The 27,543-nt window shown below is 42.6% G+C and overlaps 1 protein-coding gene across 2 annotated transcripts in view; it reads right to left on the bottom strand.

Annotated features, from left to right (window-relative positions):
- Frmpd1 (FERM and PDZ domain containing 1) overlaps window positions 1-27,543 on the bottom strand; it is a 49,122-nt gene that overhangs the window by 4,410 nt on the left and 17,169 nt on the right. Inside the window, exons 4-14 of one of the 2 annotated variants that reach the window (XM_026379899.2) lie at window positions 25,257-25,302; window positions 18,345-18,452; window positions 14,375-14,470; window positions 11,343-11,468; window positions 10,079-10,198; window positions 8,925-9,061; window positions 7,656-7,782; window positions 7,427-7,522; window positions 5,249-5,431; window positions 4,203-4,347; window positions 1,028-1,849 (exon numbers count right to left, since the gene is read on the bottom strand). In XM_026379899.2, the coding sequence (XP_026235684.2) occupies window positions 1,028-1,849; window positions 4,203-4,347; window positions 5,249-5,431; window positions 7,427-7,522; window positions 7,656-7,782; window positions 8,925-9,061; window positions 10,079-10,198; window positions 11,343-11,468; window positions 14,375-14,470; window positions 18,345-18,452; window positions 25,257-25,302 (2,006 nt within the window). The remainder of the gene's footprint in view (window positions 1-1,027; window positions 1,850-4,202; window positions 4,348-5,248; window positions 5,432-7,426; window positions 7,523-7,655; window positions 7,783-8,924; window positions 9,062-10,078; window positions 10,199-11,342; window positions 11,469-14,374; window positions 14,471-18,344; window positions 18,453-25,256; window positions 25,303-27,543) is intronic. The other variant, XM_026379909.2, reaches the window with a different exon arrangement.

Below are 27,543 nucleotides of genomic sequence, written 5' to 3'. Positions count from 1 at the left end.
AGGAATGAGCTTGGTGCTTCTTAAAAATGGCAAAGAGATTTTTGTGTCACGAGTACAGAGAGAGCTCAGGAGTGAGAGAAGCAGAGGTCATGTCACAGAGGGCTTCACAGTGTCCACTCAGGATCTGGCCTGTCTTCCAAGAGCAATGGAAACTGCTGGCGAGCAGGAAGAGGTGTATCAGGGAACAGCAGGAGAGCACTGGAGCAGAAAAAAGAGGGCTGCAGCACTCCCAGCTCCTAGGAGGTCACCTGGCCTGTGTGCTGTGAGTGTGATGGTGTGTGTGTGTGGGAGGGAGGGAGGGAGGGAGGGAGGGAGAAAGAGAGAGGGAGAGGGAGAGAGAGAGAGGGAGAGGGAGAGGGAGAGGGAGAGGGAGAGAGAGGGGGGGAGAGACAGAGAGAGAGAGAGAGAGAGAGAGAGAGAGAGAGAGGGGGGGGGGGGAGAGACAGAGAGAGAGAGAGAGAGAGAGAGAGAGAGAGAGAGAGAGAATATGAATGAATATACATATGCATGTATGTCTGGCTCTCAGGTCTAGTTGGAAGCCATTCTGTGTGGATACTGCACACTCTCTATGGAAAAACATACAAGGAACCTGGCAGAAATGTAGTCAACAGATCCCCTACCTTCTGGTGTCAGGGTCCCTTGGACCCCAAAAGGCCTTGAGTGCCACTGAGAGCCTGTCAATTACAGTCATCTTGCTTCAAGGCCTCATTTAAGGTAACCTCAGGGTCAACAAAGACACAGCTACTTCCTCTGCTGGGTATTTCTGTCAAACCCTTTTCTTTTTTGTAAATTCTGTCAATCCACAGGGCCCAGCACATCTAGCCCCTCTTCCTGGAAGTCTTTCCCACTGGGGAATGAGTCCCTCCCATCTCTGCTTGCAGTCCTGACTGGAAGCCATGATGCTGGTAATTTGGTCCAGGGAACCCAGGACTACCTTCTTGAAAGTGGACAAGGGCCCCATTTTACTCCTGTGTTGTCTTCTCAGCTTGGCCCCAGCCCTTAGGAGCTGCCTGCTGAGCCTGCAGACCTGCAGGGGGCTCACCTGAGAGCACATCTGGGGGTGTGAGCTTATCAGCTGCATCATAGTACTCCTCATCCGAGCTGCCATCCTCAAAGGCCAGCGGTGGGCGCAGGGGCAGGGCTTCCAGTGTGGAGCTGGGCTGGGGCTCAGTCCAGCCCTGCTGGCTCCAGGCTGGCAGGATAACCCCCTGCCTGGAAGTTGTGCTCTCTGAACTGTCACTCAGGTGGCTGGCTGGGGAGACGCTGGAACACAGGCTGTAGTAGTTGTCCCGGCTGCCCTCATACAGCCTGGGGTCCAACCTGCCCACACTCAATTCTGGCCCCCAGCTGCAGTTCTCAGAAGCTAGCCGTTGGGAACACTCCATCTTCTGGCACTGAGCACTGGCACTCTGGGCCAGGTCCAGGAGACAGAGGAAGCCACTGGTCTCAATCCTGTTCCTGTCCTCTAGGCTGTCAGAATCAAGATCTTCCGAGAAGCCTGAGGAGCCAAAGCGGAAGAAGTCAGACCTGCTGGAGGAACAGGCATCTAAGTCATCCTCTTCCAGGGCATCCATGGACTCGCTGGAGCCACTGGTCCTGCAGCCGCGGCTCTCGGTGTTGGCTGAGTCGGATGCTTCAGACTCGGCACTATCTGTGGTGCTGCCAGCCCCACAAGTGCTCGCACCCCTCCTGGCCAGCTCGGGAGTGGGGCTGTTCCCAGGAAGCTGGTCCTCTTTGACAGACATTCTGCAGGGGCTCAGCTTCACCAGGCATCTGTCCGAGAGAGGCTCCAGCACACAGTCCACTTCGGAGGACTCCTCCGAGTCACTGCAGGCCCTGGACTCATAGCCTGCAACACAAGGGACAAGGGTTACAAAACAGCCTCCAGGACTGGCAGATGGCTGTGAGTCCTCCTGCCTCATCCAGTCAGAAGGGAAAACAGAGGTCTGGAAGTGGACGGGGCTTAAATCCCACTTTACTGACTGACACAGGATCTCCAATCCCAGGTTTCCCCCACACTGTTGGGCTAACTGTGCCCCAAATCTGAGCCACCCAAGGAGAGATGATTAACCCATACTCTCTTCTAAAGAGGCCTGTCTGTTCGTGGAAACATGGTGAGTATTGAATTAGATTTTACTTTGCCATGAGCAGCAGTACCCAGCTTTCCAAGCTGCTCCTCATGTCTTACCTCTGTCCTATTTGAACATCAAAACCATATGGGGAATCATATTTAAAGCACAAAAACCAACTTTAGTCCTACTCCTGATGCACTTAGTCAAACTCTACAGAGCAGAGCCTGAGAATTTATTTTTAGCAACTTCATGGGGATTCTGAGGCTGCTAGGTTGGTACTATCCTGAAGCCTGGACTTGGGGACCCATTGGTGCTATGGGCCCTTCGGGACAGTGAAAATTCATCTAGCTGCAGGTAACTACACGGTGGATGTAGGGGCGGGAACACTGAGCCAGGTCTCTGGTCTTTCCCCCAGTGATCTTTTCTAAAACTTCTCTCTGGTCACATCTTACCCTGCCCTCTCATGGAAGGGCTAAAGCTCTCCCACAGGAGTTAAAGATTCTCACATATGGACTTGCTGCCCCTGTCACAGGATGGACCTGACCCCCTGCACTCCTCAGCAGCCTCCTTGCTCTCCCTCACAGTTGAGTCACCTGCCTTCCAGGATAACCCTCTTCCACAGTTCAGTCACCCTTCTCACAGTATGGCTTTGACTCTCCTCAACATCTTCCTCACTCACACCTTATCATGGTTTGGATACATTTTAAATGTCCCCCCGCAAGTGTTCAAAGCTTGGTCTCCAGTTGGTGGTGCCACTGGGAGGCAGAGGAACTTCAGGAGGTGGAGCCTGGTTGGAGGCAGTAGGTCATATAGCCTGACCCTTCACAGTCTGCCCTGACACCTCTTCCACAGTCCATTGCTTGCCTCACATTATGGCTTTGGTCTATCCTCAGGCATGCTTGTCACACCCCTTCACAGTATGAACTGACCCCTCCTCAGCAGCCTGGTGGCCTGCTGCAGACTTCCTTCACCATGTTCCAGCTGCACCCTGAGCTTCTCACAGACCACGGCCTTGTCTGGTGTTCCCACCTCCACGTTCCCTCTGCTCAAATGATTGTTCTTCCTTTTTTACCAGGTAACTTCAACATGTTCTTCAAGACCTATTTCAGGTACTTCCCCCTCCAGAATTTATATATCAATTCTAAACCATTTTATAGAAGGGGCTTAAACATCTGTGGATCTGGGTATCCCAGGGGGTTCTGGAACCCATCCCCCAAAGATAACATGGGATGACTGCATTTTCCTTTATTTTACTCTTATCTATTCTCTTGAGGTGATTTACACCTGTTTTACCCAAGTGGAGGAAACACTGTATAAGGTGTTCTACTGAGCACCTCTTCCCACCTCCACATTCCCTGATATCAGTGGGGCACTTGAAATTGGCATGGTGGGAGTGTTTATACCATGGAATTAAGCAACTGTTTCAAGTCAGGCTGTTTTCCCCCTGTTTTTTCCCTGAAGCCAACATTGAGTATGGGCAGGTTGGACCCCAGGCTGAATGAAGGCAGTCGGGACAACTACCACAGCCTGTGTTCCAGCATCTCCCCAGCCAGCCTCCTGAATGACAACTGTTAAACATTTATCAGCACACCACTGGAAAGTGCTGCAGGAACAGAACAGTGCTGACCTGAAAGCCTGCTGGAAGCTGGAGGCTGGAGGCTGGAAGCTGGCCGCGAGCCTGCCTCCCACCTGCCCTCCAATTCTCCACTCCTTACAGGACACCACCCCTAGTCTCTTTTGTCTCCAGCTATCTTTTCTAAACTCAAGGCTGAGAATTTCTATTATCATTCAAGAGAATGCAAAAGAGTGCAGAGGCCTGGAGGGGAACCAGGCCATCTACTTTCTGAACATATGACACTTCCTTTTGCTGAGAATTGATGATAAAATGCAGTGGATCTTAGGGATGATTTCAGGAACTACTACAGAGAATCAGAGCATTAGCATTCCTTGGCTTAGGAGAATTTTAGGTACACAGAAAACTGTTTACTTGGAAATAAATGGAGAAATATCTTCATCACCTTGAGTGGATGTCTGGGTTCCATTCAATCCACCGCCTCCCTTTGGGCTGCCCTTACCTACAAGGTTGGGGAAATGGGTCTGTCCTTTCTGGGGAAAAACTCAGCATCTCACCTTCTTCGGCAGACACCCGGTGCACTTGTTTATTTCCAGGCCAGAGGAAAATGGAGGTAACTGGGTCGACAAACAGCCTGTAGTACCCAGCAATCAGGCAGGCTAGGTCTTTTGCACTGTTGGATTCTAGCAGCAATGTTAGAACCTTTGAAGGCAAAGAGAACTCTTTTGCTTAGAAAAGGGCAAGGGAAACAAGGCCATGTGGGGCCAAAGAGAAATACCAAGTGAACCCAGCCATGGTTCACTGACAGGCCTCATATTTGTACCAATCAGGCTCTAAATGACTGTTATGTGTACACAATTGTCCCTGCCCAGTGGGGTTTCCCACCAAATCTATACTATATCTCTTCTCTATCCTTCACCCCAGCCCTGGCTCCACCCAGCACATTCATACAATGGGGCCCCTTTGACCTGACCTAGAAAAAGAAACAGGCAAGAAAAAGTAGCAGAATGAGGGAGAGGGCAATGAGAAGAATACAGCACAATTCTTGAGCATATTGGATTAAATCAAAAGAGGGAAGGGTAAGTGTCAGACCTTCTGAGAGGCTCAGGAGGTACCTTGAACTAATTATCCATTTTAGTTTCTACCACTCAAAACTCTTGGGCAGCCATTCTGGTCCCATGCATGTGATCAAATCCTCAGGTGTTCCCATCTACCTTTTCGGAAACCAACAAACTTTGGGTTTAGAACTTCCCATCACGAAAGCACATGATCCATCTCAGTTTATATAAAAATAAACAAACTCTTCTACTCTCCTTCCTCCCTTCCTTCCACCCTCCCTCCCTCCCTCTGCAATCTCTTCCCAGCAGCCAGAACTGTAAGAAATAAATCTGTTTCTTATGTAAAGCAAACAAAAATACTTTTAGGACCTTCTCAGGCTAATGTGCCCTGTTCACCCCGTGTCATTAGATGGGATAGGATGGATAAATCCATCCTTATAAGCAGATGCTGATTTTGTTACTGTTCAAAATTCATATAAATAATCCTAGAATAATTTAGCCCCAAATTCCAGAAGCTGAATTCAGAATCTCTTCCCCTGTATTACCTTAATGTCCTGAAGGTACACTCTGACCATGCTCACTTTCTCAGACTCTTCTGTCAGCTCTACACGGCTGATGTTGGCAAACTCTGCCAATGAGGACATGATGTTGAGTTTACTATTGATAATTTGGCTAATCCCATACTTGGCTCCAACTAGAATGGCAATGTAGGATTCTCTATCCTGTAACTGCAAAAGGGAGAAAGGGGGATTAGTTTCCATTTACAAGCTAGTGAAAATACAGTCCTCATTCAAGAAATGAGATCTCTATCTGCATCCTCCTTGATTCCTATTTTAGGCCCTCTGCACGACTTTCTAAGACTATTTCTGAATATAGCCAGGTTAAAAAATTTTTTTAGGTGGGTGTGATGGTGTATGCCTGTAATCCCAGCAGCTCAAGAGGCTGAAGCAGGAGGATTGCAAGTTCAATCCCAGCCTCAGCAACTTATCGAGGCACTAAGCAACTCAGCCAAACCCTGTCTCTAAATAAAATATTAAAAAGGGCTGGGGGCGGGATATGGCTCAGTAGTTAAGCACCCCTGGGTTTTATCCTTGATGCTAAAACAAACAAACAAAATTGTCTCCCATAAAACCCCTTCCAGTTAGAGGACTATTACCTGTTCTATAAACACAATCTATTCTTTCTTTCTTTTTTTTTTAATAGATGGACACAATATCTTTATTTGTTCATTTATTTTTTTGTGGTGCTGAGGATTGAACCCAGTGCCTCACACGTGTAAGGTAGGCACTCTACCACTGAGCCACAACCCCAGCCCATGTACTTTCTACCTCTATGCCTGTTTTCATGCTGTGTCCTTCTCTAGGAATATCTTCTCTGCCATTGTTACCTAATGAAATCCTGGCCCTCCTTTAAAAAGTTTGCATCAAAACATATTGTCTACAGAGAACTTCTACTTGGTCTCAGCCTCCACCTAGAACAGCCCCTTTCCTCCATATTCTCCATGTTCCCATGGTACTTTCTCTGGGCTTCTCTGATCAAACTGGGCATGTATGGCTTCTCTTAATTATTTCTATTCAAATTTTGTATTCATGGTAAGTTCCCTGACAAGAGGGTCTATATCTACCTACACTTGTAGGTACCCAGCAAGCACCCTGAGTCATTCTCTGTGACTGGGCTGCTTTCCCCATTAACAGTTCTTTCCTTAAATAAGAAAGGTAAAGAGAGACTGGGGACAGAACTCCAGCCCTTGGAAACTTTGGGAAGTTTTTCTTATACCTTTGAAAGCTTCCTTTCTGCAATTTAGACTTTTCCCCACCTTTTGGGGCTTCTACTTACACAAAACCTCCATCTATTTCCCCGCTTTTCCTAACTACTTGGCACTCTTCTTTTCTCTCAAAACATTGATTCTCTTTCCATCTACATCGTTCAGTCAGCTGTCTGATTAAATAGACCCATCACTGAAAATAACTGAGAGGTACAACAAATTCTCTAAAAGCAATTTTGTTGATATTAAAAGAAAACAATAGCACACAAACAAAAAATAAGCAAAAACACTCTGATGGCAAGTTGGCTTTGTTCTGGAGAGTTCTGGGGCTGACCCATGTGGTGGGTAGAGTCCCTTCAATCACACCCTCAGATGCTGGTCTTCTGAAAAGCACGTGCTCTAGGCCTAGTACCAAAGGAAGAACAGCACAGAGCAGGGGGCTCTTCTGCTTATGCCCACCACTCATTTCTTCCCTTCTTCTGAACAATCAGGACCCCACCCTGGCAGTCAGTCTAACATTTCTATTTTCCTTCATGATTCCCATTTTTTCTTCTTTACCTTTGTGTACCCAAAGCTCCAGAGTACACTTCTTACAATACCCTTCACCCAGAATGCCTTTCCGCCATACTGACATCTGGCCCCACGCAACCGCCTCACCTGTCCTTAATGCCTTCTCCCACCTAGACATACTCTATGTTAGCAGTGGTGCAACAGCCCTTTGCCTGTCTCATGCTTTGCTCTGTCTTGTTGGGTAGCTTGTTTTGTCCTTGAGGGCAGGATGATTCAGCTCCACCTCCCCCAGCATCTTCCATAGGGCTAATTCCAAGCCAGGGCATGATAAGTAGTTGCCTATGGCATGGAATTTAGCTTCATGAATAAATTCTAGTACATGGCAGAGTTCTCAGGAGATACACTGATCCTATTTAAGAGCATATTTCCACAGTTCTCTAATACATACCATTAAAGTAGCATTAAAGATTCTCCCACCATATGTCTTGAGCTCCCCAAGGATCTGTAGATAATTTAAACGTAGCTGAGCAGCAGAAATAAGTTGCTTAAATAGAAAAAAAAAAAGATTGTTGAAGTCAGAGTTACTATCGCCTACAATTTAGGTAAATTGAAAATGTTTTCCCTGAGGCTCACAACAGACAGCTGGGTGGGGTGGGCAGAGGCTGCAGCTACACTACCTTCTGTCGGGGTTCCAGCAAATTCTGGTTCCTCTTCATGTGGAAACTAATGGCCTTCTTGATGTCTTTGCCTTTCATGTTTCGGAGTAAAGTTGGAGATATAAAGTTCTCTATTCCCCAGTCTTTCCTGCCATGAGACATTGAAGACAAGCAGGCCCTTTTGTAAAGTGTACTTGGCTTTAACGAAGAGCATAATTACATTTGATTCAGTACTTATTGTTCCCATAATATAGCTATTATAAGCCTGCTTCTCCAGCAGAAGGAGTGTGTGTGCATGTGTGTGTATACACGCGTGCTTGTGTGCTTCTCCTCAGTAGACATACATCAATACACATACTCCACACAAACCACCATAGATATTCAGGAATCAAATTCCATTGACCATTCTGGCAGCAGATGATTCTTGGTGTGGTGTGATACTCCATTAATCAGGGCAGAAGTTCTCAATCTTTTTCACTATAACATACGACAACATGTGTGACACGATCACGTATAAAGTACTTTTTTTTTTTCTTTTTACAATGCTAGGGAATTGGAACTCAGGTCCCCAAACATGCTAGGCAAGTGCTCTTCCACCAAGTTACATTCCCAGGCCAAATATTAGTTGTGGGGCAAATAAGAGCACCTACGAATCCTCAAAGCCAAGCTTCAGGATGGTGTTAGCCTAGAAGCCTCAAAATTCCTCATAAACTTGTTAAAAAATAAAGCATCTCGGACCCCTCTACCCTCGAGTTTTGACTAGTATATTAGGGGGTAAGAGCAAGGATCTGTCCTATTTTAAAAATATGATTTGCCTGTATGATTCCGATGCCAAGGCAAGATACAGCTGAGATTTGGGGAGGGGCTTGGCAAACCTGGTTGATTCTATTCAGAGCGATTCTAAGCTCAGAATCAGGAGTTACTAGATCCTAGGACTTGAAAATGCCCCAAGGGGGGTACAATACAATAGGATTTGGTTTACACCCTATAAAAAATTAATTTCTGGGGCATTTCTGCCTTTGGAAGAGCTTTACTGAAGTTGTTCACTGATTGATCAGAACCTCTTTCCAGAAACTGGAAATTTACAAGGGAATTCTTTGTCATTCCCTTTGGAGTTGTCTTCTGCCCCAGTGGGAACAGGTGGGTTCTGACAGCTGGGCAAGAAAAGGGTGCAGAGGATGGATGAAAAGACAAGGACAGATAGGCAGGTGGGTGAATATCAGCTACCCATGGAGTCCGGCCACCTGCAGAGTCACAAATGCAGCACAGCAGCTGTCCCCTGTCACTCACTCAATGTACTTCAAAGAGATCTTCTGTGGCTGGGCACATGCATAGATCCGCTCCTGGATGTGCAGGGCTGCGAGTCGGAGTGCAGAGCTGCATTTCATTTCTACAGCAAAACGTTCCTGGAGCACATCACTGCAGCTCTAGAACAGATTAGATAGAGTAGTTGGAAAACAAGAACAGGAATATTGTGTCTCCTAGTTCTTTCTGGTGAAAGGCCCCAGGAGTAGGAGCTGAGTTTTGAGATGTGATTCTGACAGTTCTTGGCTGTGTGACCTCAGTTAAGTTACTAAGACTCTCTGAGCATTGATGTTTTCCACTGCTAAATGCAGTCAGTCAGATCTACCTTACATGGTTTCTTTAAAAAAGGTAAAGTATAGGGCTGGGGTTGTGGCCCAGCGGTGGAGTGCTCACCTAGCAGGTGGGAGGCCCTGGGTTGGATCCTCAGCACCACATAAAAATAAATAAAAGGTATTGTGTCCAACTACAACTAAAAATAAATATTAAAAAAAGATACAGTATAAAGAAGCAGGTTCGAGACATATAAATAGAGCACACTGACAATATTATTCCTGCTGTTTCTTCTGCCACTGTTTCTATAAAACTTCGGGCAAGTCAATCCATTTGTATCCATTTGTTCTGTAGAATGCTGATGCCTCAAAAGGTTCTTTCCATCCAAATGAGAATGGTATAATAAATGTCACCTCAGGGGCAGCAGAGGGGAGGACCAGGCTAGGAGTCAAGGAACCAAGTTTTGGCTCTGCCACTAAGTCGGTCCACACCCCCCCAAACTCCTGCACCCAAAACCACATGTCCTTCCCAAGACTCAGCTTTATCGTCTCTAAAATGAGGCTTTGAAGCACTAAAGCCCCATTTAGCAATAAAAACTGAAATGATAACAATCTTTAAATGGATTTAGAAAATGTATCATCCACATTCAGGACTAAGCCTAAATTTCATTATTATACTGCAAATCTCCTATTACAGCAACTCAATAACAGAAAAGGGAATTCTGAGGGATAATCAGGCCCCTCCTCCTTCAGAAAAAAGGAATCCCTACTAAAGAGCTACTTAATTGCCTGGAGCTCATGTTCAGAATAACCCAATGTGCCATCTTTGAGGACAACCACCATTACTTCAGGAAGCACAGACCCAGTCACCTGCAGATAGAGGTACTCAAAGGCCACGGGGTCTTCTTTCAAGAGGTCCAGGGGGTCCTTTGGGACAAAACACACCCTGAAGAGGCAGCGGGAGTCATGTAACTCCTCCCTCTCTACCACCTGTCAAGGGTAAAGAAGATACTGTTAATCTAGCTACCCTTATAGCTATTCCATAAAACAACTTCAAAAAGGAAAAAAAAAATGAAAGATGGAGCCCAGTTTCTATTTTAATGCTACCCAAGACACAGTCATAGACCTTCATTCCTGATTTGACTCCTTTTCCCATGAGTAGAAAAAATAAAAGGTTCAAAAGAGTGATGTGTCCCAATGACCCATCTCCCAGACCCCCTTTCCAGAGGAAATCCCTTTCCAATTCCTTAAATGCCTCCAGAGGTAGTCTATGTATATGTGCCCACTGACACAGGTAAATTCTTTTCCATAAATAATAAACAGTCTAAACACCATTCTGCACCTTATTTTTTCCATTTAAACTATCTTAGAGATTTAATTTGGTTTTATTTTTCACTGCAAACGCAATATAAGTAATTTGAAAAAGACATTGTAAGCAGCAAACTTTCTAATGGGAGAGGGACGGGGCCAGAACTCACCTGCAATGAGGAATACCCAGAGCGACTCCTTTGAGGCTAGACCTTACTCTTGCTGTCCCCCCTGCTTAAAAGGCCCCCTGCTCATTTCTAATTGTTTAACTCTTTCCCACCTTACACACTCAGCAAGGATATGTTGAACTGACCAAGGATTTGTTGTTTGGCTTTAGAAAGTGGGTACAACAAATTACTGGTTGGCTGAACAACTGAGTGGTACACAGGGACCAGCTGTGTTTGCTCTATCCTGAGAACAAGTCTCTATATTTGTTGGGTAAGTCCCACAGAAAGAGGCTTGGACACAGGAACCAATGCTCCCTAATAGCTCAATGCAGCAGGTATAGGGGAAGATCATAAGAGCCTGGAAGCAAAAGATTGGGGCTCTCTCAGCTGTGTTACCTTGAGTGAGGGGTCATCAATTTACCTCTCTAAGCCTTTATATCAGCATTGGTAAAATGGGGACCTTAAATCTGTGCTCTGCCTACCTCAGAGGAACAGATGAAAATCAGGCCTGATTCCCATCCTATTATCTCAGGCCAAAGGAGCTCGGAGCTTCTTGGGACAGGAGAAAGTATATCAAGCCTGAAGAAGAGCTGAGTCTTTCCCTGGACTGAGGTGTGCAGCCAGCCCAGACCTCCCAGCAGCAAGTCTGTCCTCCCTACCTGCTGGATGAGCTCCTCCTCATGCAGCAAGTGTAGACGTGAGACGTTGTACTGCTCTTCCAGGGCCAGGGCAAAGTACTCAATACTTCGGATGGAAAGCTTCTCCTTCACAGTGAGGATGATGTCCTAGCAGGCACAGAGAGTCACAGGGTCAACTGAGGAGCAGGGAGGACTTCCCTAGCCTCATTGTTCCTTGATGCAACCAGGGAAGGAAAAGCCTGTTCTGAGGGGCCCACTGCCAGGTCAGCAGGGCTCCAGTTCCTGCATGTCAGGTCCTTGTGGCCCTGCACCCTGCTCTCCTCAGCCCCATACTCCAGTACCCTGACATGGCCACTTGCTCTTGCATGACTTGCAAAGCTGAAGCTACCCAGTGGAGGCGTCCCTCTCCTCAGTGTCTGTGCTTCACTCTCTGGAGCTTCCAGTCTGCGTAGTCAACTGCTTTCCAGGCAGATTCCCACCACCCACCTGACACATGACTATGGGAAATTGTCCTGACATTTCCAACCTCAGTTTCTTCCTCTGTGAAATGGAGGATAATGATGCCTACCCTCTTAGAGTGGCTGGCAGGATGGAATGATAATTATGGCTGTGCTGAGGTCTTTATAGTTGCTAGACCACACTCCCCTCATTTGCCATGGTGGCTTTCCCTCTGTCATCGTAAATGCCACACATTGTTCACTCTCATTGCACACTTTTCCCATTACTCCTCAGAGGCTGCTTCTCTCCCTTCAAGTTTCAGCTCAAATGTCACCTCTTCAGAGAGGCCCTCTCTGGTCTCTGTATCTAAATGTAAATGTCCCTGTTATTCTCTGTTCCAGGGCCGTGTTTATTTCCTTCATTGTTATTTAATATTATTTTTTTTAAAAAAGCTATGTTTTTTTTTCCCAGTTACCTTGGAACTTATTTAAACTAAGAGGAAAAGGTCATAATGTTTTCATGCAATACACACTTGGTTCTTTAAATAACAATTGTGACAAATAGCAGAAAGAATTAAAGAATGCTGCACTGGTGATCCATACAAAACACCAACATTTTAGGTTGTACATAACTAAAGAAATATTTTACTTTTTTGAAATACTATAATAGCCAATACACAGATATATGTTTAGGTAGGCATAGAATGCAATTCTAAAAAGGGAAAAAAAATCACACTGGAATTACTCAATTTTTTTTTAAACCACTGAGCAAGAAAAGCAACACTGAACTTCCATATTGATTTTACATGATTTCTATACAGAACCTTGACTTAAATCCAAGAGCAAAAGTTAAGACTCTCCTCCTCTATTTTTGGTAAATAATTGCATGGTAAACTTATATGACTTTTCCCCCTGGATTTTACCTGGGAGTGGCCTTTTTAATATTTTATTTAAAAGAGGGCAGGTTTGGCACTTTTATACTGATGTCACCAATGTTAATATTTCTTAGGATCTCAGGAAGATTCATATTATTTACAGCTGATAACACATAGGCTGGAGCTCCCACTAAGCCAGCCTCAGGTTTCTCCAGTTTATTTTGTGCATCAATTTGTGTAACAATCTCATCCATGTTGGTCTCCAATACCATTCCCTCCATCACCATTTCTGCAAGAATATTGTGAACCTTGTCTACTTGGAAAATTAAATCCAGGTCACAGGCATTTTCAAAACATTTGTCTAAGGTTTCCATGAATACTTGAATTAGATCTAAAATGCCAACTCACTTTCTGATCTGCACATAATCTAACTGGTTTCCCCCTATATGTAATCTGATTCCTTTCTCTTGTGGCTTTTAATATTCTCTCCTTATTCTGTATGGTAGGCTATCTCCACCCCATTCCTAGTCCTTTCCTGTAAAAAGCCCATCTACCTTTCCATTTCTGCCACAGAGGCCACTGTTTTCTGGAAGCCTTTCATTGCTACCCATCTGGAAGTTCTCTCTCCCCTGAACCTGAATGGCACCATTTCAGGTATGTGTCTACTGTGTGTGTGTGTGTGTGTGTGTGTGTGTGTGTGTGTACGCGCGCACATGTGAGAGTGTATATTTTGGCTACTGCTAGTTATCTATAGCTGCATCAGCTCACCTGAACCTGCTGGTCTCCATGTTTACTCTTTCATGGTTTTTAATGATAGAAAAACTCTGTTTGCTTCTTCACTACAGCTTCACCCTAACACCACTTCCATCTTTGTTCATATTAGTGTCATCTTTCATCATCTCTGGATAAAATCCAAACTCTGCTGCCTGGCCATGTGAGGCCCTCCATGCCCACTCCCCAGTGACCTCTTAGCAAACAGCCTGTGTCCTGCTGCATGGTTCACTATTGCCTGGGCAAGGCCTGTTTTCTTGCTCTCTGCATTTGTTCACGTGACTCCCTCAGACTGATATGTGCTTCACCCCACAACTGCCTGTCTCTGCCTGCACTTGTTGAAATCTTAGTTGCCCTTCACTGCTCAGTTCAGGCGCAGCTTCTTCCCCAGCCTTGGTCAGCATCCTGGCAGCATGGAAGAGACAGTACTCTGCCTTTTCCCTCTCTTTATAGCCCTTATTTCATCTTGTCCTAGATACCTGGAGGAAATCTAGACTGTTCACTCTCCCTCAACTAGACTTCAGGCTCCTGAAGACAGATGCCGCCCTTTACCAGAGCATCTCAAGTGGGTGCTTTTTAAATATAAGTTGAACTGACTTCAAGGCAAAACAGAGTATACAGGGGCCTGGGCCTGTTCTTATATTTTGCCTGGGTTTTTAGCTGCTTTTGTATTTGAATAGTAATTGGAGACAAGAGACAGAGAACCTGATTACCAGTGAAGGCCTAGGAGTGTTAGAGGACCTTGGGCAAGTCACTTCACCTCTGAGTCCCAATTTCCTCCCTTGTAAGAGGTGATATGTATACTTGCTGAGGTTGTGTAACTAAATGAGATAACACAGTGCCTGGCTGATCACAAGTGCTCAGACCACAGTGACTGTGAGAACACCAAGGCAGATGCAGGGCAAGATGCTACAGGTCCTCAGAGCCAGCCAATTCTCCCAAGAAAGAGGTTCAAGTTTACTCTTATTACCTTCACAGTTGTGTTTGCCTCAAACTTGAAAGCTTTGGTCTGTCCATTCTCCAAGTACAGCTTGAGCACATTGGGCATACACAGTAGAGAATTTCCCTGGAAAACATAAGAATAGGGTTGTGTCTCTGACACAATGTTCCTGCCCCTGGGTGTGTCAAATTCTTGGCTACCTGGTTTGGAGAGTAGGATCTTCTCTAACCTCACCATGTCAGGGGTTGCTTCTTGGCATTAGGGAATTTCACCAAAGGTCAGTTATGCTTTGCCAATGGACACCTATGGGAACTGTTAGATCTGATGGACGGTGGAAAACAGTGACCCTTGCACAGCCCTCTGCAGTGTCTCACGACCAACAGCTGGCATTTCTCTGCTGGTTGCCACCTTTATGGGACAAATTTGGCAAATGAGACCACCAGCACACATGCTCTGCATATTGGGCTTTTCTGAGATTCTTGAACCCTGCACTGAGGGTCTGGCATGGAATGGGGGGGTGAACACCTTCCTTAGCCTGAGATTCCTGTCATTTTACTGCTATATTCCCCATAATGAACCACTGCCAAAGGACAGAGGGATGCCCTCCACGTCCACCCACCCCAGCCAATCACCCCAGATTTGTGAGATCTTTGAGGGACTATGCCACTCCGGCAGGACTTTTGGAAAGAAGACACAGGGCTGGTCTTGGTTTGATGACCCCATGCCAGTCAGGATTCCTGGGGTGGGGAAGAGCAGGGTTTTGGAGAATTCCCCCGGGACCAGTTCTCATAAAAAGTGATTTCTGAGTGTTCAACTACAAGTGAAAAGGGGTCTTAGGGCTGGAGTCCTCTAGAACCACTATAAGATTATAGAGCCCAGGATTTGAATAGAATTGCCCTTCTCTACAAAGGGTTTAGGTATAAAGCTCACCTGGGTAAAGAAGTTTATCACCTTTACTTTTTTCAAAATTCCTGCGGCCTTTTCTGATGAGAATCTTGAGTCTTCTAAATATAAGAGTGCTTGTATCTTAGTCTAAGCAAGACTCACAATCCTACTATTCTCTATACCATTTTTTTTTAAACCACAGTGTTTTGTAGAGACAAAAAAGAAATATGGTCATAGTCCAGTGTCACTTCACACCTGATGTGGACAAAGGGTTTCCAGTTGCTCACTCTGCTGTCATCTCACTTTTCTGGCTTTGGGTGCTTAGAAATCCTAATTTTTGGATTTCCCATGGGGGAAACTTTTTCCTTGGTACTTCATTATTCAGACTTATCAGGTTTACAAAAAAATCCACCATATCACATACTTATCATCATCTAGTGTTTTCTACATTCTCTAATTTTCACTTGTATTTGTAAGGTGCTTTTAGAGAGATTCAATAACAGCATATATCTAATTCTATGTTCATTTGTTTTACTTGACACATATTTTGTATATAATTTTTAGTGGGCTTAATATTTACACTTTTAATAGCTTTCTAATATTCTATCAAATTGAAATATCAGAATTGATGTAATCATTCCTCTTCCCTGAAGAGTTAGCATTTTTTTCTATTTCTTAGTTATTTAAAATATCAATACTATAAATATCTTTAAATATATTTTTAAGATAGATTTTTGCATTTAAATTATTTTACATTCTAAATTAATAGGAAACTGGGCTACTTTTTACAGCAGTCATTAATTTGTGCTTTTTTTCCTTCCAAAAATGTTGGAGCCAATTTATAAAGCCCCAGTTTTATTTTCTCAGCATCAAGGTTTCCATTTTAGTGACATCAAGCACCAAGTGTCACTTTATATCTTCCTTGGCATTTCTTTAACTGTGAGCAAAGTTAAACACATGCCAGATGCTAGTTTACTACTTAAAATTCTTCTAGAGTGACTGGGTGTCCCTGATGCTGCCTTATCATTTTTCAAAGGGAAAAGTTAAACAATCAGTTTTATCATCTTCTTAAGTATTTGAAAGGATGAATAGATAGGTCGCCCCATGAGGCCTCACTGTTTCACAGTATCTGCCTCTTGTAGCTGATGCATACTCCCCAAGACTCTCCTTGGTGCCCAAACCTGCAAGTCTTCCCAGAGACATCATCTAGAGCCTTGCTCCTCTAAGCTCCCCATCCCCACCTAAACTCTGAGTCAGGATGACAGTAAGTTCAGGCCTCAGACCTTGTCCTTACCTGTCCTCTCAGTGAATGCCGGTGATTGGGGGGGGGCGCATCATAGCCCTTTTAACAAATTATTGTCTTGGCAATCTGGTCCACACTTGAGGTGACCCTATTCTCTTCCTGTCCTGTTACCTCCACTGCTCATTTCTGTGCACTGCTCTTGAAATCACATGTCAAACCTAAACTTAATCTTCTAAAGAGACTCAATCCACTTTCATAAATATGGACACCCAGAGACTCAAATATTGTTGACCAAGAACATCATAGGTCTTTTCTGATTATTTATTTGGCTACCCTCTAGCTCCTTCCAGAAAAAATTCACCTTTCTCTCAGGTCTAATGAAAGGTCTAAAAGACCTTTCTCTCAGGTCTTTTAAATGGCTGGACAGAGAGAGAATAAAGGCTTTGTAGATGTGGAGCAGGTCACCTGGATCCTTTGTTAAAAGGGCCAGGAATCCCTCCCACCTAGTACTCCTGCCCCACAATTTGCTGGTTTCTGTAGCAAGAAGACCAGATAAGAATAAATTTTTACTTCAAAGTTTCAAAATCTAATATTTGCCTGGGCATGATAGCATGCATCTGTAATCTCAGTGGCTCAGGAAGCTGAGGCAGGAGGATTGCAAGTTCAAAGTCAGCCTCAGCAACTTAGCAAGGCCCTATGCAACCTAGAAAGACCCTGACTCTAAATAAAATATTTTGAAAGAACTGGGGAGATGGCTTAGTGGTTAAACATCCCAGGTTCAATCTCTGATACCTGCCCCCCCCAAAAAAATCTAATATTGGCTGCTATATTCAGAATGGCAATAGTTATAGATTATTATGTAAATTATGAATAAATGAGTCTTTATCCAATAATCCACATTAAAAACATCAAACTTTAGTCAACATTTTCACTTCCTAAATGGGTCTTCTGGCTGCAGATATAGCTCAGTTGGTAGAATGTTGGCCTCATATGCATAAGGCCCTGGTTTAATCCCCAGTACCACACACACTAAAAAAACAAATAGGTCTTCTGAATCTCCAACCCTGGGTCTTTATGTTTCAATGAGGACTAGATAGTATGTCAAAATGAAAAACAGAAGAAATGAAGTCACATAGACCAGAGTTCCTGTCTTTTCTTACTATGTGATTTTAGTAGTTAATTCTCTTAATCTCTCTAAGCCTCTGCTTACTCTTTTATTAAAATACCTCGATTCTAGAGTATTGTGATGATTTAGGATTATGTACATAAAAAGTTTAGGTCACTTAATACAGGCTTAATAGATAATGGACTCTTAAAAAAAAGCAATCCCCCCCATTTACATAACTGTTATCAATAAATCACTCTAGAGGGGATAATTAATTTGAAGGTTCATAATAAGAAATTAACTATTGGAATTTATTGAAATTACATGGGCAGAAGAAAGAAGCCTCAGGATAACATGGAGCTACACCCAGGACTTCTTTCCTAGTCCCACTCATAGCCCAGAACTCTCACCGGCATCCCTTGTTCAGGGCCTGCAGGTATCTGACTGAGGGTGCACGAAGCCTCTAGCAAAAGTGCTGCTCTGTGTCCTCTCTGTGCTATGGGATTCCAGGGTTTCAGGGAGTCTATGCTAGAAAGTGCTCATCAGTTTCATCAAAAGTAGTTTCTGTGTGTGTTACTAGGAAATGAACTCAGGGAGGCACACTATACCATCCCCAGCCGCCTTTTTCTTTTCATTTGAGACAAGGTATGGCAAAATTGCCCAGGCTGACCTTGAACCTGTGATCTTCCTGCCTCACCCTGCCAAGTGGCTGGGATTGTCTGGCTTCATCATCAGGAGTAGTTGCAATCCCCTGACTAGTGACGCACCTGGCTGTGTCCACTGACAAGCACTTCCTCAGCAAAATGCACCTTCACAGGATTGGTCTTCAGCCTGGCCCTCTTCTCCTCAGTCAGGAAGGAAGATTTGGGAACTCCCTAAAAAACATCAACATGACATATTTTAGAACAGTACTTCCATAAAAGTCATGTATATCTTCTCATTTCTTAAAAACACTCTGACAGCTATTATGGATTTAATTAAAACTTATAGGAAAAGATGCCATTCCATTTCAACATCACTTTTCCTAAAATCTAGGGATCCCAACACAGACAATGCTTTCATGTGTTTGAACAGCTGAATATTCAATATGGCAGCAAAGAGGCTATGATATGATGAAGACAGAGAACTGACTTGTGAAGGAGGAGGACTGGGTTCCAACCCAAGCTCTATTAACTTGACAGTTGTAAGAACTATCTCAAACCTAAATTCCCATGAAAGAAAACTAGAGGTGTCTGCATGTGTAAAACAAAACAAAATAACTGTGTGCCTTTGGCCAAGTCCTTGCCCCTCTCTGACCTTCAATCTTCCCATCTGTACAATGTGAGAGGTAGAATTCCCTGAAGGTCTGACCCCTGTGACTTAACCTTTGGCCCTTCTTTACTCTGTTGTGGAGAAGAAAGATCATCATCGGTTGGTGTATATAAATGTTAAGCCCTTGGACTAGACTGTATTAAGATAAACTGTAGCACTTGACAAGAAGAATCTTATATGATTTAGATGTGATCTTCCTGGATGAAATCCCAATACATTATTTCTCAGTCTAGCATCCTATGTTGCCCTGGTCTGAATGACCCTTTAAGCCAGCCTCTAGGATGTTAAATGTATAAGAGTCCTGATAGGGAGCTCTGTGCAGTGTTCTGTATAGCTGAGGGAAGAGATACGTAAAAGCAATCAGGAAAACTGCTGGAGATAATGCTCACAGATTCAGATTTATCAACATACCAACATCATAAAGTATGTAACATAAGAAAATAACCCTAAAAATTTAATGCAAGAAGATATATAAATTTATTGGTAAGTAGAATCTTGGTGTGACTATTCAGCACCTCAAATATATAATTTGCTTTAAAATAACAACAACAAACATTTAGTAGAAGAGAAGGGGAACTAGGAATGTTCCAAGAGACATTCACCTGTAGAAATTACTGGTCAAAAGGGATAGAAGAAATAAGTAAAAAAAGAAAATCACAATATAAGCTAGTGAGGAGAGTATCTGACTACTTTGAATGAGTTTAAAACTCTTTCCCAGGTGAATCTAGGGAGCTCATGGACAAGGTCAAAATTACATTCCACATGGGAAAAGAATGGAGGAAATATTAGGAGACTAAAGATGTTCAAATAGCAAGTTTCCCAGACAATGAATATGGAGGATTCAGAAAAACACATACTGGTAAGCTTTGTCATTAATTCTTGGAGAAATCTAAGACAAGAGATGATCAGAGAGCTTTTAGGCAGCAATCACTAGCAACTAATATGGAGTTACCAAGAGTAAGTCAAAGTCAACCAAGTTCATTTTTCTTTTGAAGATAGGATTCCAGATTGGTAAGCCAGGGTCTTGTGGATATGGAAGTATTCCTTCATTCTTGTAAAGCATTTGATAATCTCTCCTATAATCCCCCTGTGGAGAAGGCCAAAGGCAGAGCCATTAGGTGGATTCAAAACTGGTTGACCTACACTCAAAATAGTCTTGATTTCTTTCTTTCCTCACCCACCCTTGACATCTTGGGCATTGAACCCAGGGTTCTGCACATGCTAGGCAAGGGCTCTACCACTGAGCTACACCCTGATTTCCAAATGAGAAACTCAGGCTCCCTTTGGCTCGATCTTTATCAATGCTGTATAGCAATGCCTTAGTTGAGGTCAGAGAAAGTGAGTTTATAATGAATGACACAGAACTGTAAGGTTTTGTTCAGAAGACTTCAAGCAGCAGAAATTGAGAGGAAAGATCAAGGAACTGGGAATCTAAAAGAAGGCTGCACAGAAAACTTGAGAAGCTATGGGTCAAAATCCAGGAAATCACCAAGAACAAACATAAGAGGGTAAAGAAAGAGCTGAAAGGAACAAGATAAAGTGAGCAGTCAAAATGACCGATATAACCATCCCCACCCTAGAGACTCAAGGGAATGAGAAAACAGGCAGAACAGAGGAGAGATGCAGAGAGAGGAGGAACTTGCAGGAGGCAACCATTGTTGTCTCTAACCTCAGGGAGAACAATTCTGAAAGACTTAGATCCAGAGCTAGATCATGCTAAAGAAAATTAACTGGCCAGCAGTTGGCGGAGTCTTGGAAGAGGTGGTTTCCTGACAGAAAGGGAGATGACTGCAGCTGGCAACTGTACAAATAAACCTTTCAGTGCCACAATTCCCTGACTATAAAATGTCAGCATGCCAGAACACCGGGCCAAAGCGACATGACCTGACAGGGATTAAAGTGAAGTGTGGCATTAAGGATCAAAAATATTAATTGCACAAGCATGGGATTGGGGGTGCTTGGCTTGAAAGCTATTCATTTGAAAACTAGCTCAGTATTTAGTTGACCACAAGTTTCACCCAAGCCAACAGTGTGATTGGGCTTGCCAAAATATTAACCCAATCTCAGGCTTCACTAGCATTCTTGGTGCATCTCAGAAGGGCACCCTCCATTTCCCATGGTCCTTTTTGGTTGCTGGTGGAACTGTAATCCTTTGGGGGAACCACTATTTGGGAGAATCACCATGAAACTGGAATCCATTCAGAAAGCTACCATGGAAGTGAGAGTTCAGAAAAACACATCTGTGAGAAGAGTTGATGGAACAGTTGTTTAGATTAAAGAAGAGAAGGCCACAGTTCCAGATCTGTGGGGAGCTATTTCATACCAGGTAGAGTTGTTTTTAACTAGGACTAGTTGGTGGGAGTCACAGGGAAAAAGGGCTTCTCTTACATTTGGAGCTACCCAACTCTGAAACTGGCTGCTTTGAGAAAGAAAGAGCTCTCTTTCATGGAAATGCCCAACCCACAAGACCCACAGTGGTTCCTACATCTGAATATCAGTACTAGTACCCATGTACCTTGGCATCTAGAACATACTGTAAAACACCCACTTAAGTGCACTTGGATTAGCTAGTGTTTTAAAGAGACAACTGGAAGAATATGAGCTACCTTTGATTCTAGTACTTTTAAGCTCTCCCAGGGCTCTGACCTAATTCATCAGAGAGAATTCAGCAGACACATGCTGATAACATCTCTGTGTTTTTGCTGAGGTAAGAGTTAATGCTTAAAAGAGCATTAACAGGGACAAGTTGGAAAACATTTTTACATCTTTTTCGAATACCCACCCCCTGCCCTGAGTTATGCAATGTGATTTTATGAAAACAGCAGGGGTTAAGGACATACAACAGCAAGTGTGTGTTCTGCAATCTACTACCTGGAAAACAACCCAACCCTGGATATGAGACAATGGGCGTGTGAGGCCCCATGTCCTCATCCATAAAGGGGGGATAATGAGTGTACCTGCCTTGGAAGTTTTCTTTTTGGAGACACTCACTATCAGTATTAATTTTGTTATAAATAATTAATATAGTATAATTAATATCAACAAATACAGATCTTTAAAATTAAACCAAAAATATTTTTCCATAAAATTGTATGTCCTAGAGAAGCAGTAATTAATTTCAAACTTTGGATTTTATCATTTCTAATTGATTTCAAGTCATCTGAGGATTCCAAGAATCTACGTCTCCTTGCTGAAGCAAGACACGTATGACTGTTTGCAATGCTTGCAAAATGCTCCAGGACATTTCTGGTGAGAGGCCCAGTGTGGGTGGGGGACAGCCAATGTTCAGGGAATTTCTCAGAGGCAGTGACAACCATAAACCAGGCTGATACCTGCTTTCCCTTTAGGACCTCCAGAGAAACAGGATTCATATTACTCCTTTCCTGGAAATCTCGTGGGATTCTAAGAGTGGTAGAGAAATACAGCAATTTTCCTTTCTTTCCCACTTTTTATTTTTAAATTTTTTAGGTTTTGGTGGATCTTTATTTATTTATTTATATGTGGTGCTGAGAATCGAACCCAGTGCTTCACACATGCTAGGCAAGCGCTCTAGCACTGAGCTACAACCCCAGCCCCCTACTTTTCATTTTTTAAAGGATGCTGCTATACACTATTTACATAAGTGTTTTATTTTGCTCATTTCTTGGAAATGGAGTAAGGAAAAAAATTCCCACCTAGTTAAGATTAAGAAGTTCCCCATTGAGATGATAATTAGCTAAATAAAAAGAATGTCTTAACACCTGCACCACCATTTATACTGATTAGCCTTCCCTGTGCTTTATTGGTTTCACATTATTTCATAGGTTTAGAATAGAAAAATCTCCACTTATTGTGCATAAAACACTTGGTTTGTCATATACCTGGCAAACATCTTAATCCTAATTAGGTGGATATTTTCCTACTCTATTTCCAAAAAATAACACTTGTCAAGTAAGGAGGTGAGATCATTTCTTTGCTTGTGAAGTATTTAGACTACAGGAACTTTATATTTTCAATAATGAAATAGCCATTTGTCCCATTGTACTCTTCCTATTGCTTAGGTACTTAGGAAATCTTTCTAAAACCTGTTACCTTATACATATCCATCCATGTTGTTTACATTTCTATGGTTTGTTTTTTATATTTAAATTCTGTAAAACCGTGTAAGTCCAGACTGTATATTTTCCAAACGTCCAAGTATGTCTTCTTGAATAATTGTTTTTTCTCCTCCTGGTTTGGGATGTCATGTTTATCACATACTAAATTCCATACAAGTATCTGTTTTTGTTTTGTTTTGTTTTGTTGTACTGGGGATTTAATCAAGAGGGGCTTTACAAATGAGCCACATCCCCAGCCCTTTTTATGTTTTATTTTGAGACAGGGTCTCGCTAAGCTACTTAGGTCCTTGCTAAGTTGCTGAAGCTGACTTTGAACTTGTGATCTTCCTGCTTTAGCCTCCTGAGTCACTGGAATTACAGGCATGCACCACCACAACTGGCTACAAGTATCTATTCTTGGCCTTTCTATTTTATTACATCCATATGTTCAATATTTTACAATATCTTACTGTTTTAATGTTTTTGTGGCTTTATTAGTTTTAAAATCTGTACATCAAAGTCATCCTCATTGTTCTTGTTTAAAAATATATTCTTATAAGTCTCACTTTGGTATATTTTGTTAATACACAAATAAAAGTTCCATGAGAGTTTTTTTGAATTTGCATCAGCATATACATTAATATAAGAATAACTGATGCACTAAGATAAAATGAGAATACTTCATCTCCCCATCAAGGAGCTTGGTATGGATCTCTTTTTATATTCAAGAATTGATTTTTTACATTCATTAGTAATCTTCCTTCCTTTCATCCTTTCTCCCTTCCTGCCTTTCTGTGGTACTGGGGATCAAAACCCCAGGGCCTCACCTATGCTGAGCATGAGCTCTACCACTGAGCTCCCCAACCCTTTTGCCCCCTTCAGGGAAATTTTAGTTTTCTTCACAAAGGGCCCACATATTTCTTTTCCCTAAGGTTTTCCTATTTTTACATTTTCCCCCTTAAAGAACTAGTTCTTGAATTTATAACTTTACAACTTTTCTGTTTTCTAAATCATTATTTAGATTTAGATTATTTTCTTTAGTCATATTAGTTTTATTAGTCTTATCTACCTACTTCTGGTGCTGATTATTTAATTGGTCTATTTCTTTATTAACAATTAAAAACAATAAAGGCTATGAATTTTACCCTGAGAATTGCTTCAACTGTGCATAAGTTTTAAGAAATAGGTGCATGCCTGGGAGCAGTGGATGCATGCCTGTAATTTCAGCTGCTTGAGATACTGAGGCAGGAGGACTGTTAAGATTGAGGCCAGCCTGGGCAACTTAGTGAGGCCCTGTTTCAAGATTAAAAAATAAATAAAATAAAAAGGACTGGGAATATAGTTCAGTGGTAGAGTAATCCTGGGTTCAATCCCCAAAACTTCCAAAAAAAAAAAAAACCCATAGGGTTCTAATTTATAATTATTTTCTAAACTGTAACAATAGCTTTGCTTTTCTATTTGACTCCATCTTTATTTAGGAAACTGCAAATTCCAAAGGGTTAGATGCTTTTAATTAAAGTTTTGGCAATTATCAGTTTCTATTTTAAATTCTATTCAGGAAAAGGAACCTATATAGTTTTTCATTTGGGGAACTTATTGCATTTTCTTGGTAGCCTGGTGTGTGGTCAATTAGGTTAGATTATTAAATTTATCTATGTCCTTTCCACCTTTTTTGGGAGGGAGTGTATTTTTATTAGTGTATTAGTCACTCACAATGAGAATTTTCTATCAACTTTCCTCCTTGGTAGTTGTTGCCCTTATAATTTGATCATAAGCTCTCCCTTGAATAATAATAAAAAGTGCCTCTTGGCCTGTGGTGGTTCAGGATTGCCAGTTCATTCCTGTGCTCAGATCTGCCACACCTTGCCTTGTGAGCCTCAGAGTCAGTAAAACACTGTCACATTCAACAGTTCATTTGGTCCTCAAAACAATCCATTACACAGACAAGACAATCATTGCCATAAACACTAATTTAAAAAAGTGAAAACAAAAACTAATAACTTGCCCCAGGTCATACCAACTCAAACCCATCTCTCGACTCTTAGTTTGGTGCCCTTCCCATGGTCCCCTCTGCAGAAGCACAGGTCTGTCTCCTTCACTGGGCCATAAGTCCTTGAGGCCCAAACCATGTTCCTCCAAAGCACCTACAAGCAGGGGGTCTTCAAGCCACCCACTGCCCAGAAGCTGTTGCCCTCTGCCTTTTGACTTTCCTGCTGATTTTATGAGAGATCTCTTCCAGGGGCTCCAGGCCAAGAAGACTGAGACTAATATACAGGACAGAGAGAGATTTACCGATATGCAGCGAACAACTGTGATTGAAAGAGACTCTTCGGCTTCCCTGAAAGAAAAAAAGAAAGAATAAAAACAAAAACATTCAGTCATTCTGTATGATATGTGTGTGTACGCAAGCACGTGTGTGAGAAAAAAAAACTGATGGCATAACTATAAAGCAGCCTCTTCCACATCGATTTCTTTGCTCAGCAAAACTGAGGAGGGCAGTGGGGAAAGCAGCCACCTGAAAAGGAGCTAAGCTGGCCCCAAGTGCTTCTTCTACCTCGAGGGAATTTTTAGATACACCTTCACCATGTAGTCTACACCCAGTCACCAAATTAGGGTTCCTAATTTAGTCTTATGTGATGGACAACACATCCAGTTGATACTAGCTAATCTTATGTTCAAAAAAGTTTTAAAGAAAATGTGGCAATGACACAGATAAGTGCTATTTCAGAAAACTTAGAGTAAACATTTCACTAAGTAGAATGAATGTCTGTAGTTAAGATTTATCAGATAAAAGCCAACCAGTTTGTTATGTTTGGGCACACGAAGTTAGCAATGAGCACAAACATAATCAAGATACTAAACATTTTAGTCTTGAGTTATTTTATAGATTTCAAAAGTGATTAAATCAATCAGATACCTGACAAACCTCCACTTTCTACTAGTAAATGGGATCACAGAATTGATTCATTTTATCCTTTCTCTTTGCCATTGCAATATAGAGAAGCAATATGCAAAATAATTTCATCTGACTTCTTACAATATGAACATTTAAGCCAATGCCAGCAGGTGTGTTATTTCCTCCAATGAATAACTCAACCTGAGTTTTCTTAGTGTCTGGGGACTCCTCTCCATTTTATGTGATAACAGGCCTCTTCTGAGAAAAATCACAATAAACCTAGGTCTCAGTAGCTCTCGAAAGGACATTTTGACCTCACAAATATTTGAAGGAATTAGAAAGGTTTTATTGCCATTCCTGGTGTGTTATTTTGTTTTGCTTTGTTTTTTTCCCCCTTAACAACTGCTTTTAGACACTCGAAATTAACATTAAAAGATAAGAGGTCCTGGGATTTTCACATGCAAAATATGGACGGGCCACATGTGCACAGCACACCTAGTGTCATGGCCTGCTCAAAAGCCTGAGGTGGCATGCCCCACCCCACTCCAAGAGTAGAACACTGGAACTTGCTGTGTTGGCATCCAGGACCCTCCATCATCTAGGTTTCACCTTCCAGAACATTTCTGGAGGCAAACTGAACTGTTCAGCGGCCCCTGCTACCCACCCTGCTGTTTCTACTCATCACTTTGCCTAGTTATATCTACATCTTTGGGGGCCAAACTCAACGGAGCTTTAAAGGTTCAGTTAAAACTTCTAGAACCTTCTCTGCTTTGTCAAACTACAACTTCCTTTGAAGCTGGAGGAATCTCCAGTATTTATAGTCCATTTCCTCTGCTTTTCTCCAGTACCTGCCCTCAGTCTCAGAGGGGTGTGCACAACCAGCCTGTAAGTGACTGAGCTGTGGAGCCGCCTTGCCCCACAGGGTTTCTTGCCCAGCATCTGTGCTCAGTGAACAGACAGGGGGTAAAACATTACCTAAACATCCCAAATTCTAGTTTATTGCTTAAATGTTATCAATACATTTGTTGATTCATCAGAGCTTGAGCTAGTCTGACAGAAATATTAGTAGCACTGAAAACCTAAAAGTGCATTTTCTGAAAGTGATCATCTTTTGGAAATTGCCCAATAACTGGGAAAGCAAACTTCATGATTTCCATACCAGTATTTCTTTATTTTTTAGAAATATTTTTTAGTTGTAGATGAACACAATATCTTTATTTTATTTACTTATTTGTATGTGGTACTGAAGATCCAACCCAGTGCCTCACACTTGCTAGGCAAGTGCTCTACCACTGAGCCACAACCCCAGCCCAAGTATTTCTTTATTTTTAAATGAGAATATCCAATCTTTTCCTGATAATCCCATCTACTCAACTTTGTCTCTGGCATTTCTGAAATAATACTGGGCTTGGTAGAAGGGATTCTGATTTCTATGATTTGACAGACTTTCTGTCAATCTTTTATTGGCACCAAGGATTAAACCCAGAGGTACTTTACCACTGTGTCACATCCCAAGCCATTTTTTATATTTTATTTAGAGGCAGGGTCTCAATGAGTTGCTTTAGGGCCTTGCTAAGTTGCTGAGGCTGGCTTTGAACTGGCAATCCTCCTGCTTCTAGTTCCTGAGCTGCTGAGATGACAGATGTGTGCCACTGCACCTGGCTCTGTAAATCTTAAATTCTG

This window comes from Urocitellus parryii, chromosome 4 (assembly GCF_045843805.1).
Source record: "Urocitellus parryii isolate mUroPar1 chromosome 4, mUroPar1.hap1, whole genome shotgun sequence".
NCBI lineage: Eukaryota > Metazoa > Chordata > Mammalia > Rodentia > Sciuridae > Urocitellus > Urocitellus parryii.
This window is presented reverse-complemented; position numbering and strand designations above follow the sequence as displayed.